The 13781-nt window shown below is 37.1% G+C and overlaps 1 protein-coding gene across 1 annotated transcript; it reads right to left on the reverse strand.

Annotated features, from left to right (window-relative positions):
• Positions 1-1211: 1211 nt before the first annotated feature.
• ARRDC4 (arrestin domain containing 4) lies at positions 1212-9432 on the reverse strand. Its single transcript, XM_011969814.1, has 6 exons — positions 8999-9432; positions 6916-7018; positions 5654-5910; positions 4994-5156; positions 4298-4452; positions 1212-3908 (listed from the first exon to the last, which is right to left on the reverse strand). Exons 1-6 carry the CDS (start codon positions 9164-9166, stop codon positions 3852-3854), a joined length of 903 nt encoding a protein of 300 aa, XP_011825204.1. The 5' UTR covers positions 9167-9432; the 3' UTR covers positions 1212-3851.
• Between the last annotated feature and the right edge of the window lie 4349 nt (positions 9433-13781).

The following is a 13781-nucleotide window of genomic DNA, read 5'->3' on the forward strand; positions in this document are numbered from 1 at the left end:
CTAGTTAAATTGTATTCTCAATGTCCTGGTTTTGCTAATGTACTGTAGTTATCATTGCGGAAGACCGGGTGATGAGTACATGAGACTTCCTTGTACTATTATTGCAACTTCTTGTGAGTCTGTAATTATTTCATTATATAAAGGTAGAAACATAAATCTCTGTTGAAGAAAAAATTCTGGCAACTAAACACACTTGGAAGCAATTTAGTCAAAGACTGGTGTCCTTTCAGGAGGCAGAGCCCTTAAGTGTAAACACTGAAGACCCCTGATTTAGCATATGTTTAGTATCCAGGTAACCAGGACTGCAACTCTTAGACTGTGTAACTGAAAACAATTAATTGTTCCCATTACTTTCATGAAGGTTGTAGAATCAGGAAATTTCAGAGCAAGCAGGGTCCATGCTCTCAGGTTACAACTCTCTGTTTTGATATCCTGATTTGTAATGTGAGGGCTTTGTCCTAGTTTCTTTGCAGTGTCTTGCCTAGTTCTAAATTTCACACTACACATAAACTACAGAAATCGTAATGGTAATCACAAATTTTGCCTCAGTATTGCATAAGACAAATATTTCAACTTACGTTGATTGTAAATGTGGATACAGAAAGAACCCATTTATTATGTAACACCATCTATTAAAAATAACTGGAGAGCAAACCAACTGGACTAATTCTTACTCCTTAGATCAGGTGGCAATTTTCCAGCACAGAGGGTCTGGGCGGTTTCCTTGAAATGACATATCATTACATCCTCCTTGTATAGAATATAGTGCTCATATCTACTGATATCTACTGGAGTGTCTGCGTAGAAAGGGGTGGCATCAGTGTGTCCCAGTAAGGACCCCTTGACTGCCCATGAGATCTGCTAAATCGACCCTGGGGAGATTCAGAACAAACACTCAAACTCAGGAGGCTCTAACCCTTATTATTTGGGAATAAATGATGATATGCTTTTTATAATCAATATGGCTTTAGTTTCCTTACTTGTCTCAACTACTTTTCTTCATGGAATGCTAAAATAGAACTACCTTGGGAAACTGAGCCCACTGTAAAAACAAAGTCAGGTTCTAGGGCTGTTCCTCCCTCATGATAACACGCCTAGAGAAAAGGATTTTAACTGCAGCAACATTTGTTTTTTTTTTTTTTTTTTTGGTATTGAGTTCCCTTAAGTCTATAATAATTTATATTTGAAAAAAAAAAAGAACTAGCAACTCATAGCATTAGTGTAATAATTTTATTAATAAAACGAACCCATGGGATTCAAACAAGTATACAAAGTATTTTTTTTTCCTGTGGGTTAAATTGTTACACTTTTAATAATAAAAATAAGAAAGTTTTCATAGTTAACTTACCAAAAACATAACCCTTGCCTATTGTTTCTTATTGTGCAAAACAAAAACAAAGAGTTTTGCCCACAGAAGGATTTTGTGCACCAAAACATGCACATTTTCAATTTCAAAATTTCTGCATCAAAATGAAAATTCCAAGGCCACGTTTTTGTTTTTTCAAACTAAAGAAGGGCAAGAGGGGAATAAACAAGCAAATAACAGCAGCTAAATTTTTAATCTTCATTCCCAGGTATTTTCTGTTTCAATGTAGAATTCTCCACATTCATAAAATGATATCTTCAACCTACTGCTTACGGTCAGATATGCCAGTATCAGTTCGATAAGGCAAGTCACACCTTTTAGCTATTCTCTTAAGTCCTACAGAGACAGTTTCACTTCAATTTCACAGGGTCACTTCAAGATTTATCTAAAAAGGTGACAAAATAATCCCAGTGAAGGATTCCTTTAAGTAGTTGCTTTTCTAGATGGAGCCAAATAATTAAACTTTCTCTCTCTCCATACTGGAGTTTGTTTCTTTCATTACGTTTTAGTATCATGGAGTCGAACAATGCTTTGACAAGGCATGAACTACAACTTAGAAGTCAATGAACAGTTGAAGATGATCTTTTGTAAAGTAAAAATCAACTGTGTAGACAACACTTAAATACACATTACCTGTTTAAAGATACACACACAAAAGAGCAAAATTCAAAAACCAAATCAAGGAATAACGTTTTGTGACAATTTCAGTAGCACAATTACTGGTCTAACAGTTTTGCATTGTGGTATAGTGGCTTACAATGAAAGAACTATGCAGGATGCTTCCATGATTGCAGAGAAGAGAGGTAAGCCCAGAGGGTGAAAAGCATACATTTGCCTAATGTGTGTAGAAAATTCCCTGATCAAATGGCCAACTAACTTTTAAATACAAAATTTAACCTTAGAAGAACTTTTCTATTTTTGGTGAACATTGATTGAAAGAAAAATCAATCATTCTGTTAAATGAAGTACAATATTCTGCAGGGGAAGCACCAGGGTTTCTAGATCAAACCCTTAGGACATGAAGAAAACCAAAGTACTCTGCTAGTTCAAAATCTCTATCACAGGAATCCCTGGCTCCCTTCCATGTGTCCAGAGATGCTCTCAGCTCACAAAGCCAACAGATGGAGGGAAAAGCAAGTGAACATGTGACCATGTAGGAGGGGAGCTGGGGACAGTAAAACACTGCTCAGACTTTTAGCAGAAACACAATCCTGTTGGTCTGAATATCCTGAGGTTAAAGGATAATAAAATATTGCACCAACACAATAAAGAAAAAATCACAGTTTAAACAGAATTACTGAAGAACTGGAATAATGTACAATGCAGTGACTGCCATCAGTAGACCTAGGTCTCTTGACAGGAATTAAAGTTGTGTCTTTTTTAAAAAATGGCACTCCTACCTTCTTTTGGTTTGGTGTTTATTTTGACATTCTCTTAGGTATACATATATTTACTTCCATTTAATGCTAACTTACTGAATTTTCCCCTTGGCCCAGTTTCATATTTAGTGATAGTTGCTGTAAACAGCAGTAACTCCAAAGAAGAGTACTCAAGGCGAGAGATTTAAAAACATATCTGATAACCCCATTAGAGGTAGGTTAGAAAAAGGCCTTTTATTTTGGACTGTGTAGTTATCAAGGCATCCTGCAGATGCAACCTTTTCTCTCACTTCTTTCTCTGACATGCTCCTAGGTGAATAAGATATGAGGAAAATCAAACATATATCCTGTTAAAGCACTTAAAGGGGGTAAAAAGTACAGCCTTCAACAAAATGTGTTTTCACACGAAATTCATCTTTCCCCTTTGAACCGACAAGCTTTTCAAGAAACCCTTTCTTGGTTTCATAATACTGTACTGCCAATTTATAAACTACGTTTTAGTCTACCCTTGAAAGAATGAAAACTGTAGTACTTCATTAGGACCTCATATGACCATGATCTCAAGAAAAGATACTTTCAATGCCTCTAGGCCTGAATATGATAGGAAATCATGAAGCACCCAAAACCTCAGGGTCTCACGTTGTATTTGGAGTGGGCCATTTTCCTATTCATGCACACCCTTGTTTCGTTACCCTCTCCAAAATCAAGTCTTCCCCGCTTCAGTTCATATCGCCTTCATTCCACTCTTTAAAACGCCATGGGAAACTCCCACAGTGTTTCCACTGTTGACAGATTCCTTTCTCTCAGGTCAGCGCAGGCACCCTTTCACTTACTCTATAACCATCAGGACTTCCATTACATTCTGTGACTTTGCACATCTTCATCCCAGTTTTTAACAGGGATATATATATGACCACCATATAAACTTGTGCAGCAATCCTGTCGGCCCACTAGAAATTTCTCACATTCTTTAATTCCTGTTGCCTTCAGTCTTGATATTCATTTATGTTTTCAAGTGAATCTTTCTTGTCTCTTTCCCAAAAAGGCAGAAGGAAAAGAACCAACGTTCTAATTTGATGATGAACACAGTGATTTCTGAAATATGTTCAGAGAATGAAGGAAACAGGCTGGGTCTCTTCTACATCGCTAGGATGTGGATCAACCTGCAAAAAAAGAGCAGACTGAGATTAGTGTTGTAGCATTATTTAAAATGATTCTAGTACCTATTTCTAATTACATGATGGTTATATGTCAAGTTGGTCAGAGCCTGCTATTAGTAAGTCCCAGAAGGTGCTTAAGTTCCCTATATTCCATGGCCAAATAACAGACCTTAGAGGCAATCCACAATACTGTATATGATGCCACAGATCACGAGGAAAATAGTAAAAAAATCTGGCAAAAGAATCAGTGATAATCTATTACCACTGTATAAACAAATTTAAATGTATCCCTTACTAATTACGAGTCAGCAACAGATACTCTAATAAATGGATGACAAAAAATGATTTGAAAATAATACAGTAAAAGTCTAATTTTCTTTTCCTTTGCTTACCTCTGCATAAAGAGGTGGGGGTTGAAACCGGAATTCCTGTATACAGGCAAACATAGGACAGCACACTTCTCCCTCACAGTTAGGGGGCTGAGGGTAAGAAGGAATGTGTCTAGAGAATTCTTCCTCTGATACCACATCTGCATAATTTGGTGGTGCTGAAATAGAAATGAAGTTGGAGTAAGAAATCCACTCAAAAATTAATCTCAATTCTTAACTGTTACAAAAACAAGAAACAGCTAAATTTGAAGATAAAAATATGGCATTCTTTCCCTCTAATCAGCAAGGTTTTATGCACATTACAATAAAAAATAGTTTCTCCCTTTATTAAACTACTACTAATAGATTATATTCTAGTCTCTTGAGATATAGGTAAACAAATATCACTGAACTATGACTACAGAAAATATGTAACACACCACACATTTGACTATTTTTCATTGTTTTCCTATTACAAATAGGAATTAGGAAATGTACATCTTATTCCTCAATCTGCTATCAGCAGCTTTGCATCCTAGATAAAGCTAAACGTTCAAAGCCGCTCCCAGGACTAACGCTTTATGATTTTTTAGTAGTAGGAATAAAGATACCAAGAGTAGCAGTACTAATCAACATTTGAGGACTTCATAGCTTATATATTCTGTTCTTAGATATTTTCTAGGTAAAACTTCATTATGAAAGAACACCAAAATATTTTACCTTCAGGCTGTTCTGGCAGGGTCAGTGTCAACCAGCTCATATCCATACTGAACTGGCTGGCAATGCTGGAGTTTCTGCTGCCAAAACCATTATATGGAATTGTACCAATCACTAATGGCAGTTCAAGCATCAATTTTTTAGCACCAGGAATGTGAATGTACACCTAATAAGCCAAAAAAAAAAAAAAAAAAAAAAAGAGAGAGACAGAGAGAGAGAGAAAGGAACAAATGTAAGTTACACCTCCAGTAGGTAGCCCAATTAATTTCTTTTTTCATAGAAACAAATGCTTTTGTCAGCTGCCACCACCCTCATCACAATTCTCAACTGTCTTGATTAAACAAAATGAAGAGTACACAAAACATAGTGAATGCTCTGTGACAGAGAACTGTGTCCTTAACATGCATCATGGTAGGTTTGCATGGCTCATATAATAATTATAGAAAATTAAGGATATGTCTTCAATATAACAAACACCCTTTAATGCCCCTCAATTCTTTTATGGCATTCTATTAAATCCCTTGTGGGGAATAGTTTTTTATTAAAAACAAGGGCCAATCTTCATACAATCCCCAATTGGTGTTAATGCTGAATATGCATAGTAACATGACATCAGTTATTGTCCATCATACACTTTTTTTTTTTTTAAAGAGCTTTGCTTACAGCTAAGGAATAGTCCACTCTGATAATGCAGCAATCCAGGATGGATGGAGTGACAGGTGGAATTTTGAGCGTTTTCCCATTCCATGTGTCTGTGCTCCCGGAAGCGATGTGGTTTCCTCGCACATTGGCAACCATGTGTCGAATGGTCTTTGTTTTTCCACTAGCCAAATACGTCTGGGTTTGGAAAATAGCAGCCTTTGGAACAATCAGACGAGAGGAACAATTCTCTATTTCTGCATAGATTGGAATAGCTTCTCCTAAAAAGAAAACAAAACCAGGGAGGATTCAGAGACTCTTTGAAAACTTCTCACCACAGTGGATTAGGGCCATATAGCTAAAATGTTCCAACATCACTTCAACAAATTGAGAAGCTTTGATGGAAAACATATTGTAAATTCAAGCCAGAGAAATAAAAATTCACTGCAGGTTGTGGTAGATCTTATTTTCTAATTATTGCATTATTGACTTTTCTAATGTAGCAATATTGCATTAGCAATTCTAAAGATATGTAAATGACCAGTGTCTATATAAATTAGGATAAGACATACAAATAAATGATTCAGGACTATGTTAAGTATAAAAGATCACTAACAAACTCATTAGTGCTTATCAAATTAAAATCTGCCCAAGAGGAGAACAAAGCCTTTGCTTTTAAGGAATTAATAATGTTAAGGCACACAAAGAATCAACGGATGGACTAGGCAAGTTTTATAACATTATGGCTCCACATCATACCATTCCATACTGAATTCCTTTCTAACAAGTTCGAATCCTGAAGCAGGGGCCAAATCCACTGCTGGAAATGGGCCCTTCACTATTGGCAGTTCCAGTAACAATCTGATTGTTAAGTTTGTTAATATACTACATTCCAGTCCCAAGTATTTGCATATATCAAGCCAGCAAGGAATCAGAATGTCTAATAGCATTTCATACTCCAATAGTTCTCTTCTTAGCAACACAACCCTGGAGATTCTTTTGCAAGATTAAAATCAGATGCTGGCATTTTCTCATTCCTCTAGTTATATTCTTTGTTACTAAAGTAACAGGATCGAAGTCAGAAAAAAACAGGAGTTTGACTGGAAACAATTCCTCCATTTAAAAATACTTAAATATCAATTATTTATATTAAAAATGTATCACTACTCATGTTTTAAAATACTATACATGTCATACAATTACAAAAAACACTATTTAAAATCACTTAAAATTAGCTAAGAAGATGAATGAAATCTTTCATTTGGACTTTCAAGCATTTTGCTTACCATTACAGTATCCCTTTCTTTCAATTTTGGCACTCAGCGAGACTGGACCAGAAGTGAAAAACCAACAGCCAACCATTTTCTCTTGAGTTTTCAATACAGGGGTCTTGAAAATTTCAAACAATAAAACAACCTTAATTAGGCCACTCTGGAGAACTCATATAACTGAAAATTATGTCTTTCTTCACAGAATGGTAGTAAAGAAATACCAAAAAATGAATAAAACTTTCTTATCCTTATGTAACATATTAGGCCAAATATGCACAAAAACACAGGGTGTTAAGACTCCCCCTTTTAGGAAAATCACAGTGAATTTTCAGATTCAAAAATTAGTATGACACCATTTTATTTTATCCTGAAGTAATTATGTTTCCAGGAAATAATATACCATGTTTTTTTAAAAAAATCAAAAGCTGTATTAGTACTTATAAACATGACAGAATTATTTTTAAGACTTTATATACAAAAGTCAGGTGGAAGGATAAATGATATAAAAATAAAAAATAAAAAAAATAATCAGAACATTATATTTATTTTGGCATTTAATAAGTGGAATAATCAAACAGCCTTTTCCCATCACTTACTTCAAAATGCATTATCAGGCAGAAATTTCATGTGTTCTTAATTTGGAATGGTTTTGGGGTTTTGTGTAATAGTGCAATAACGTGTAGTGTTAACAGATCTGAAAAGCTTATTAAATATACTATCTCACGATAGTATTCTATTCTATAGTGTCAAGAGAAGTTACTACGAGATTTACAATGTTCAGTTTACAAGTTACACACACCAAAGCTTTCTGTAAAACCCAGTTACTTGCAATATTTTTTCTTTATTTATACAAAGAATAGTAAGGGATCAACAGTGTCTGTTTTTAGCAAAGACAAATCCCTTTAAATCAATTCCTGCAATGGTCATAAAAACTTTAAGAATATTTAACCTGCCAATTCTAAGTAGTTTTTAAAAATACAAGTTACTTAGCATCACCAATTTTCAAAAATGGTTTTAAAGCAGCTGTTAAAAAGTCATAGCTATAAGCCAGGCCAGCTGGGTGCTGGCTATTTTATGATTCTGACCACAAGAGGCCATGTAACCACAGCATATCTGCTATCCTTTCATAATCTAAAGGTGAACATTAAATTCTATTTCTCTTTCATGCGAAAATAAGACTTAAACAACAACTTTTTAACTGCTAGCTTTTTCCTTGTCTTTCAAAAACACAGGCTAGAAAAACCTCCAACATGAAAAATACATCTTTGTCACATCAGTATCGTGATGGAAAGTTTAAATTATCTCAGTATTTTCTATGAAGTAAAAAAAATCATTCATTCATATTTAAATGAAGAACCATTAGGTCCTAGTAGCTATCATGAAAGTACAAGGTATAATTTTATATTATTTTGATAATATGGGTTTAGATAAAAGAATCTAGCTCATTAGCTCCCATCTTGCCTATTCTGTTGTTACTTATAGCCTGATCTTTCTTATCAGTCTACAGTATTTCTGGTGATTATTAGAAGTTCAATGCTTTAATGTGGCCAAATCTGTCATAAGGAAATGATAAGTGAAAGGATCTCGGCGGCAGCTGCATGCACTTACTTAATGTTAGAAAATGACATGCAAAATGGAAGGATACATAGCATAATGGCCTGAGCTTCAATAACAGGCTGAGCATGATTAATACTCTTCCATAATTACTGTTCCTCAACCTGCTATTATTGAGGAGTTTAGAATACCCCAGTCCTGTAAATGTGGCCACTCTGGTAAAAGTAACTACTCTCTATGTGTGCATTATTGTTATTAAGCCTTATTAATGCATTTCAAGCCTGTGTAACTTTTTGGCAAAAGAAGCCCTGAACAGCAGGGACATAATCAATAGTATTAACACACACAATTTGTAATTTGTCCAACCTAGAATCATATATTTATAGTGAATGCCTTTGGGTTACAAGATTGTGTTTTCCAAGCCATCAGAAAGTGACAGGACCGACTACCAGTAAACTGGCTAAATATAGATCCCACTGTTGAAAGGAAGGAGGAAGGGAGGGAAGGAGGAAGAGAAGGAGGAAGAGAAAAAGGAAGAACTTACTAGTAATGCTGGTGTGTTGACATCGACATGACTAACAACCTGCAGTTCCCTCTTTACACTCTGATCAGGTACCTTGGGTCGTTCCAACACTGCCCGGACACAGTACTGAATGCTTCCATATTTCCCAGTAAACGAGGTGACCAAAGGTCTGAAACCAACCAAAGACATTAATTATGAGTTTACTTTCAGTTAAACATAGCCAAAAAAAGCATGGTTTAAAATGTTTTAGGTTGGAAATAAAAAATGAGTAAGTCTATTTAGGGGCTATTCAGTATAAACATGCATACTTGAGAATCAGAAGATACCTAGCAGTGATACATTCAGATGGACATATTGCAGAGAAAGATAACCATAAAATTATACAGTTTCACTTACTCAGATGGAAGTTGAAAGCGAAATGGAAATTCATGTTTTCCAGGCTGTAATAAAATGATGCCTTCACCTATAAGAGATTGTATTTTATTTTAATGAAGGATGGTTAGTATTAGATCAAGAGTTTTCACAATGTAAATAATTTTTTGAAGGAAGTTTTTCTTGCTACAAAATGCACCATACTCCAAAAGTTTATTAAACAAATGTACAGAATTAAATTTGAGTGTGTGTGTGTGTGTGTGTGTATGTGTGTGTATGTGTTTGAGCGACGGGGTCTTGCTCTATTGCCCAGGCCAGAGTGCTATGGCCTTGAACTCCTGGGCTTAAGCAATCTTCCTGCCTCAGACTCCCAAGGAGCTGGGACTACAGGCATGTGCCATGGTTCTTGACTAATTTTTAGTAATTCTTTCCAGAGATGGGGTCTTGCTATATTGCCCAAGCTGGTCTCAAACTCCTGGCCTCAAATGATTCTCCCACCTTGGACTCCCAAAGCACTAAGCTTATAGGGGTGAGCTACTGCACTTCGCCAGTTTTTACCAAGTACCATAACACTCACACGTACATACACACATATATTCCATTCTCAAATAGGCCAATTACTAAAGTGCTAAGGCTTAGAACGCCAACATACATATATATGTGTATATGGATATGTATATTTGTGTGTGTGTGTGTATATGTAAAAATCAAAACTGCTTACCCCCATTCTATTATACTAATGGGAAATACCAATATTAAATTGGACCAAAAACGAATTTAGCAAGACAGATTTATTCTGGGTATACCAGAAACATCACATTGAGTATTCTTTGAGCAGAAATGGAAAAGGGAGTGAAAACTTTATGAATATTGTTAATATTGGGTATAACACAAAACAGCCAAACCAACAAGACAAGCTATTAAGCAAGTCATGTATGTATCCTTGAGCTCTCCTGACTAACAAAGAGTTTCTTGGTGGCTAACTTGGGAATACAGAAAGGGCTTTACCAAGCATGGCCAGGGCCCTTTTCTCAGCTTTGGGTTACCAGCTCCATTTTATTTCATGCAGAAGCTTATCATTGGATTGTGCGAAGGCCAAAATGCAGGGTGTGGAGGGACTTTGTAAGGCCAGAGGCAACACTGAAACCTGTGATGAAGGTACCAAGACAATCTGTTTAATTCAGATCCAAAGTAGACTTTGTGGCTTTCACGGTTGGTCAGGAGGCTCTCTTGAAAGACTTACACACTCTCCTTTCATTTTATGCTCAGATTTAATATTGAACTCCCTTATTGTGGATAGAATAAATAAGATGAAGAAATGGGAACACAGAGAGAACTCTGAGATTTGCCTGGTCATCTGACACTAAAATGAAGATTTCTACTTTATCCATTCACTAAAAAAAATTAAAGAAATCAGTAGTGAAACGGGAATTTTTTATCCCTTAAATAAAAAACAGAGTTTTATTTTATGACCTTAACCAAGTCAGCTGACATTTCAACTTTGTACTTTTAGAAAATAGGAACACATTACTGACCCATTAAGTCTTCTGAATCTATGCCCAATTTTTAATGTGTTGACATCAAGGGCGATAAAAAAGTGACACACCTGCCACTTAAGTCAATTTGAATACTCCACAGGTGGGTGACTGGAGGCAAAGTGAAGAACAAGTCACAGGGGCATGAGATCATGTTAAATTCAGTGGCAGGGCGAGTCCCAGTGGCTGAGGTGTGCTCAGGAAGGTTGCAGCAGAGCTACAGTACCAGGGACCAGGGAAGCATCTCAACCTGATGGCTGTGGAGTGAAAGGCTCAAGGCAACCCCAGTGCTCCTAAAGGAGCTGGGCTGAAGTTCTAATTTGAAATTATTAGATTACAGAACATGACCAAGTATTTACAAATGTTTTGAAGTATGTATTTCATTTGAGTTTAAAATGCATAGTGCTTAGATTTCAGGCACTGTGGATAATCCTCAAATAGACCGGGGGAGGAAAGGAGATTACATGCTTGTACACAAGTAATTACCATAGAGTGCTAGAACCTAGAGCATTTACAAAGGAACAGGGGTGGGCCCAACATCTTCAGGACCTGAGGGCTGGAATGGAGACAGGTAGGAAGGGAAATTTAGATAAGGGAATAGCATGAGGAAGAGCATAGCAGGCATGTGTGGGGAACAGAGTTACCCAGGATGCTGAAGAGAATGAGAGATGAAGTTCCCCTTTCATTAAGAAACAAATCGACATAGGAGACATATCATTTAAAATGAGACTTTCAACTATCTCAAAACATAAACAGGAAAAAGAAATGGAAAAACTGATAAAAATGGGTTATAATATTTGGAATTCAATCTTTGTTTTCTTTTCCTCTTTCTCAATTTTTTTTTTTTAATGTAAAAGGTTCACAAGTTGAACCATGTGCCCAATTCTGCTCTGCACCAACCGCTCATTATTTCTGTCTTGTATACTGAGCCCTACAAAGTCACAGAAAGATGTTTCAATCACTAATGGTCTTACAGCCAAAGCTCATAATTAAAGGTTTTGGTGAGCCGTGGGATGCAGAAGACCATTACAGAGGCAGAGACTGGGGCTCAGGAAGAGCGACTTGCATAACGTCACACTGCTGGTGGGTGACGGAGAACTGAAACCAACTCTCTGATACTGTCTTGTCTTTCTACTACAATTTCTCAACAAAAATATGAACAAAAGGAATCACAATGATAGCAAGTAGCTGAATTAGATTAAGGATGTCAAATAATTATCTGGAGAGCATTTGTGAAAACAGATCCCAGTGCTACATAACATGGATTTCTAAAAATCTCCGTAGGTGACTGAAACACAGCCAGGTTTTGTAATGAAATGACCCCAGAATACAGACTGTGTCAAGATGCTAACTTCTTCCAAGCTATAGATATTAGGGGTGACTTATTTTTTTTCCTCAGCTTGTACTATGGTCTTAAGCAAAATATAATTGTGCCAATATGTGCTATGATACATTCTAAAACAAGTTTAAGATTTTCAAATTGTCTAGCTTTTACATTCTGTTCCATATGTATATATGTGCGTGCATGTGAGGAATAAACATCTGACTTGTGAATTAAAAAACTATTTGTTAGCCCAGATTTTACCAAAGCAGTTTTTTATTGCTAATCCCAGGTTCAACTGTTTTTAATTTTACATCTATTTACTCAGCAGTTACAGGCCCAGGGATAGAGTCCAAAGTCCTGGACAAAAATGAATGTATGTCTCTCTCCCAATGTCCTTGACTCCATTCAGCCATCTTGCAAATTGTGTTGTCTGCTTCCACTGGGGCCTGGGTTGATCCTGGAAGCAATACTGAGGAAAGGGCATGAAGGAGTAAGAACTAGCACTAACACACTGTCGCCATTGATCCAAAAGGCAGTTTTGATTGCAAATACGGTTTTCCTCACTACAATTTTGGGATCACTCAGATGATCATTTACCTTGAGGACTTCGCTGTGTCCACAGTAGGATAAGGCAAAACCACATATTCTATTATATTTTGTATAAGACATAGTACATAAATATAATGCGTTCGCTCTTCAAGGAGAGGAGGTACATACTATCGTTTTACTTGATAGATAAAAGCTAGTGGCATAAAGGTAAAAGTTTAAACTAGTTTTCATCCATGAAATAAGAGTAAGACTCATGGTTCTTAGTATTTTCATGACTAAAGGGATCCAATTTTTGGTATCTAATATTAATAAAACACTTATGTAGTGTGTCCCCACATGGGTACTTCTGGAAAAGTCTACACTATGAACTGGACCTCACCAAAGTGAGCAGGAAGGGAAATTCAGACATGCCCAGATGGCCTTGTCTCTAAAGGCATTTTGAGTGGAGAGAAGTGGAGGAGAGGGGAAGAAGTGGGTAGGAAGGGAGGAGGAGGATGGGGAGGAAGAGGATGCAGAAGAAACAGCAGCAGTATCAGGTACAGGCACAACTCTTACTAGTGGCCCTGCTCCCCAGAAGAGGGAAACCAAGCATGATGGTCAAGTCTAGAAAACACTTCCTTTGAACTCCTACCCCTCAGGAACTACTTCCCTATTCCCAACACCAAATTTCTGCTAATTCATCATGAACCAAGAACGTGTCCAGGATAGGGAGGAGTGGAAGCCGTAAGACACGGGCACCGCAGAATGTAACCTCATAGCCGCCGGTTCCACCGTCCCTTCCTCGACCACAAAGAACAGGACCTAGATTTTTGGATCCCCCACTGTCCAATCACAGGTTCCCACCGCACCCAATGGCCCCCTCCTCTCGCGGTCCTAGAAAATCCCGAGCCACTGGTCCCAGTCAGGCCCGACGGGCAAGGGGCGGGGCGCCAGGTAGAGCTGCGCACCCAGGACGTGCGGTCTCTCCTTACCCGCGAGGCTAGGCCGGACCCCACCCCCGGAAGCCCGCCCTGATCTCACCTGC

Source organism: Mandrillus leucophaeus, unplaced genomic scaffold (genome assembly GCF_000951045.1).
Source record: "Mandrillus leucophaeus isolate KB7577 unplaced genomic scaffold, Mleu.le_1.0 Scaffold91, whole genome shotgun sequence".
NCBI classification, from domain to species: Eukaryota; Metazoa; Chordata; class Mammalia; order Primates; family Cercopithecidae; genus Mandrillus; species Mandrillus leucophaeus.

Bases quoted from the DNA above. Each gene is read 5' to 3' on its own strand.
- ARRDC4 (XM_011969814.1), bottom strand. From the start codon at position 9,166: ATGTCTTTGGTTGGTTTCAGACCTTTGGTCACCTCGTTTACTGGGAAA. The intron at 7,019-8,998 runs GTAAGTTCTTCC...GAAATTTTCAAG, and splicing joins TCAACACACCAGCATTACTA to ACCCCTGTATTGAAAACTCA. The intron at 5,911-6,915 runs GTAAGCAAAATG...TTTTCTTTTTAG, and splicing joins AAGAAAGGGATACTGTAATG to GAGAAGCTATTCCAATCTAT.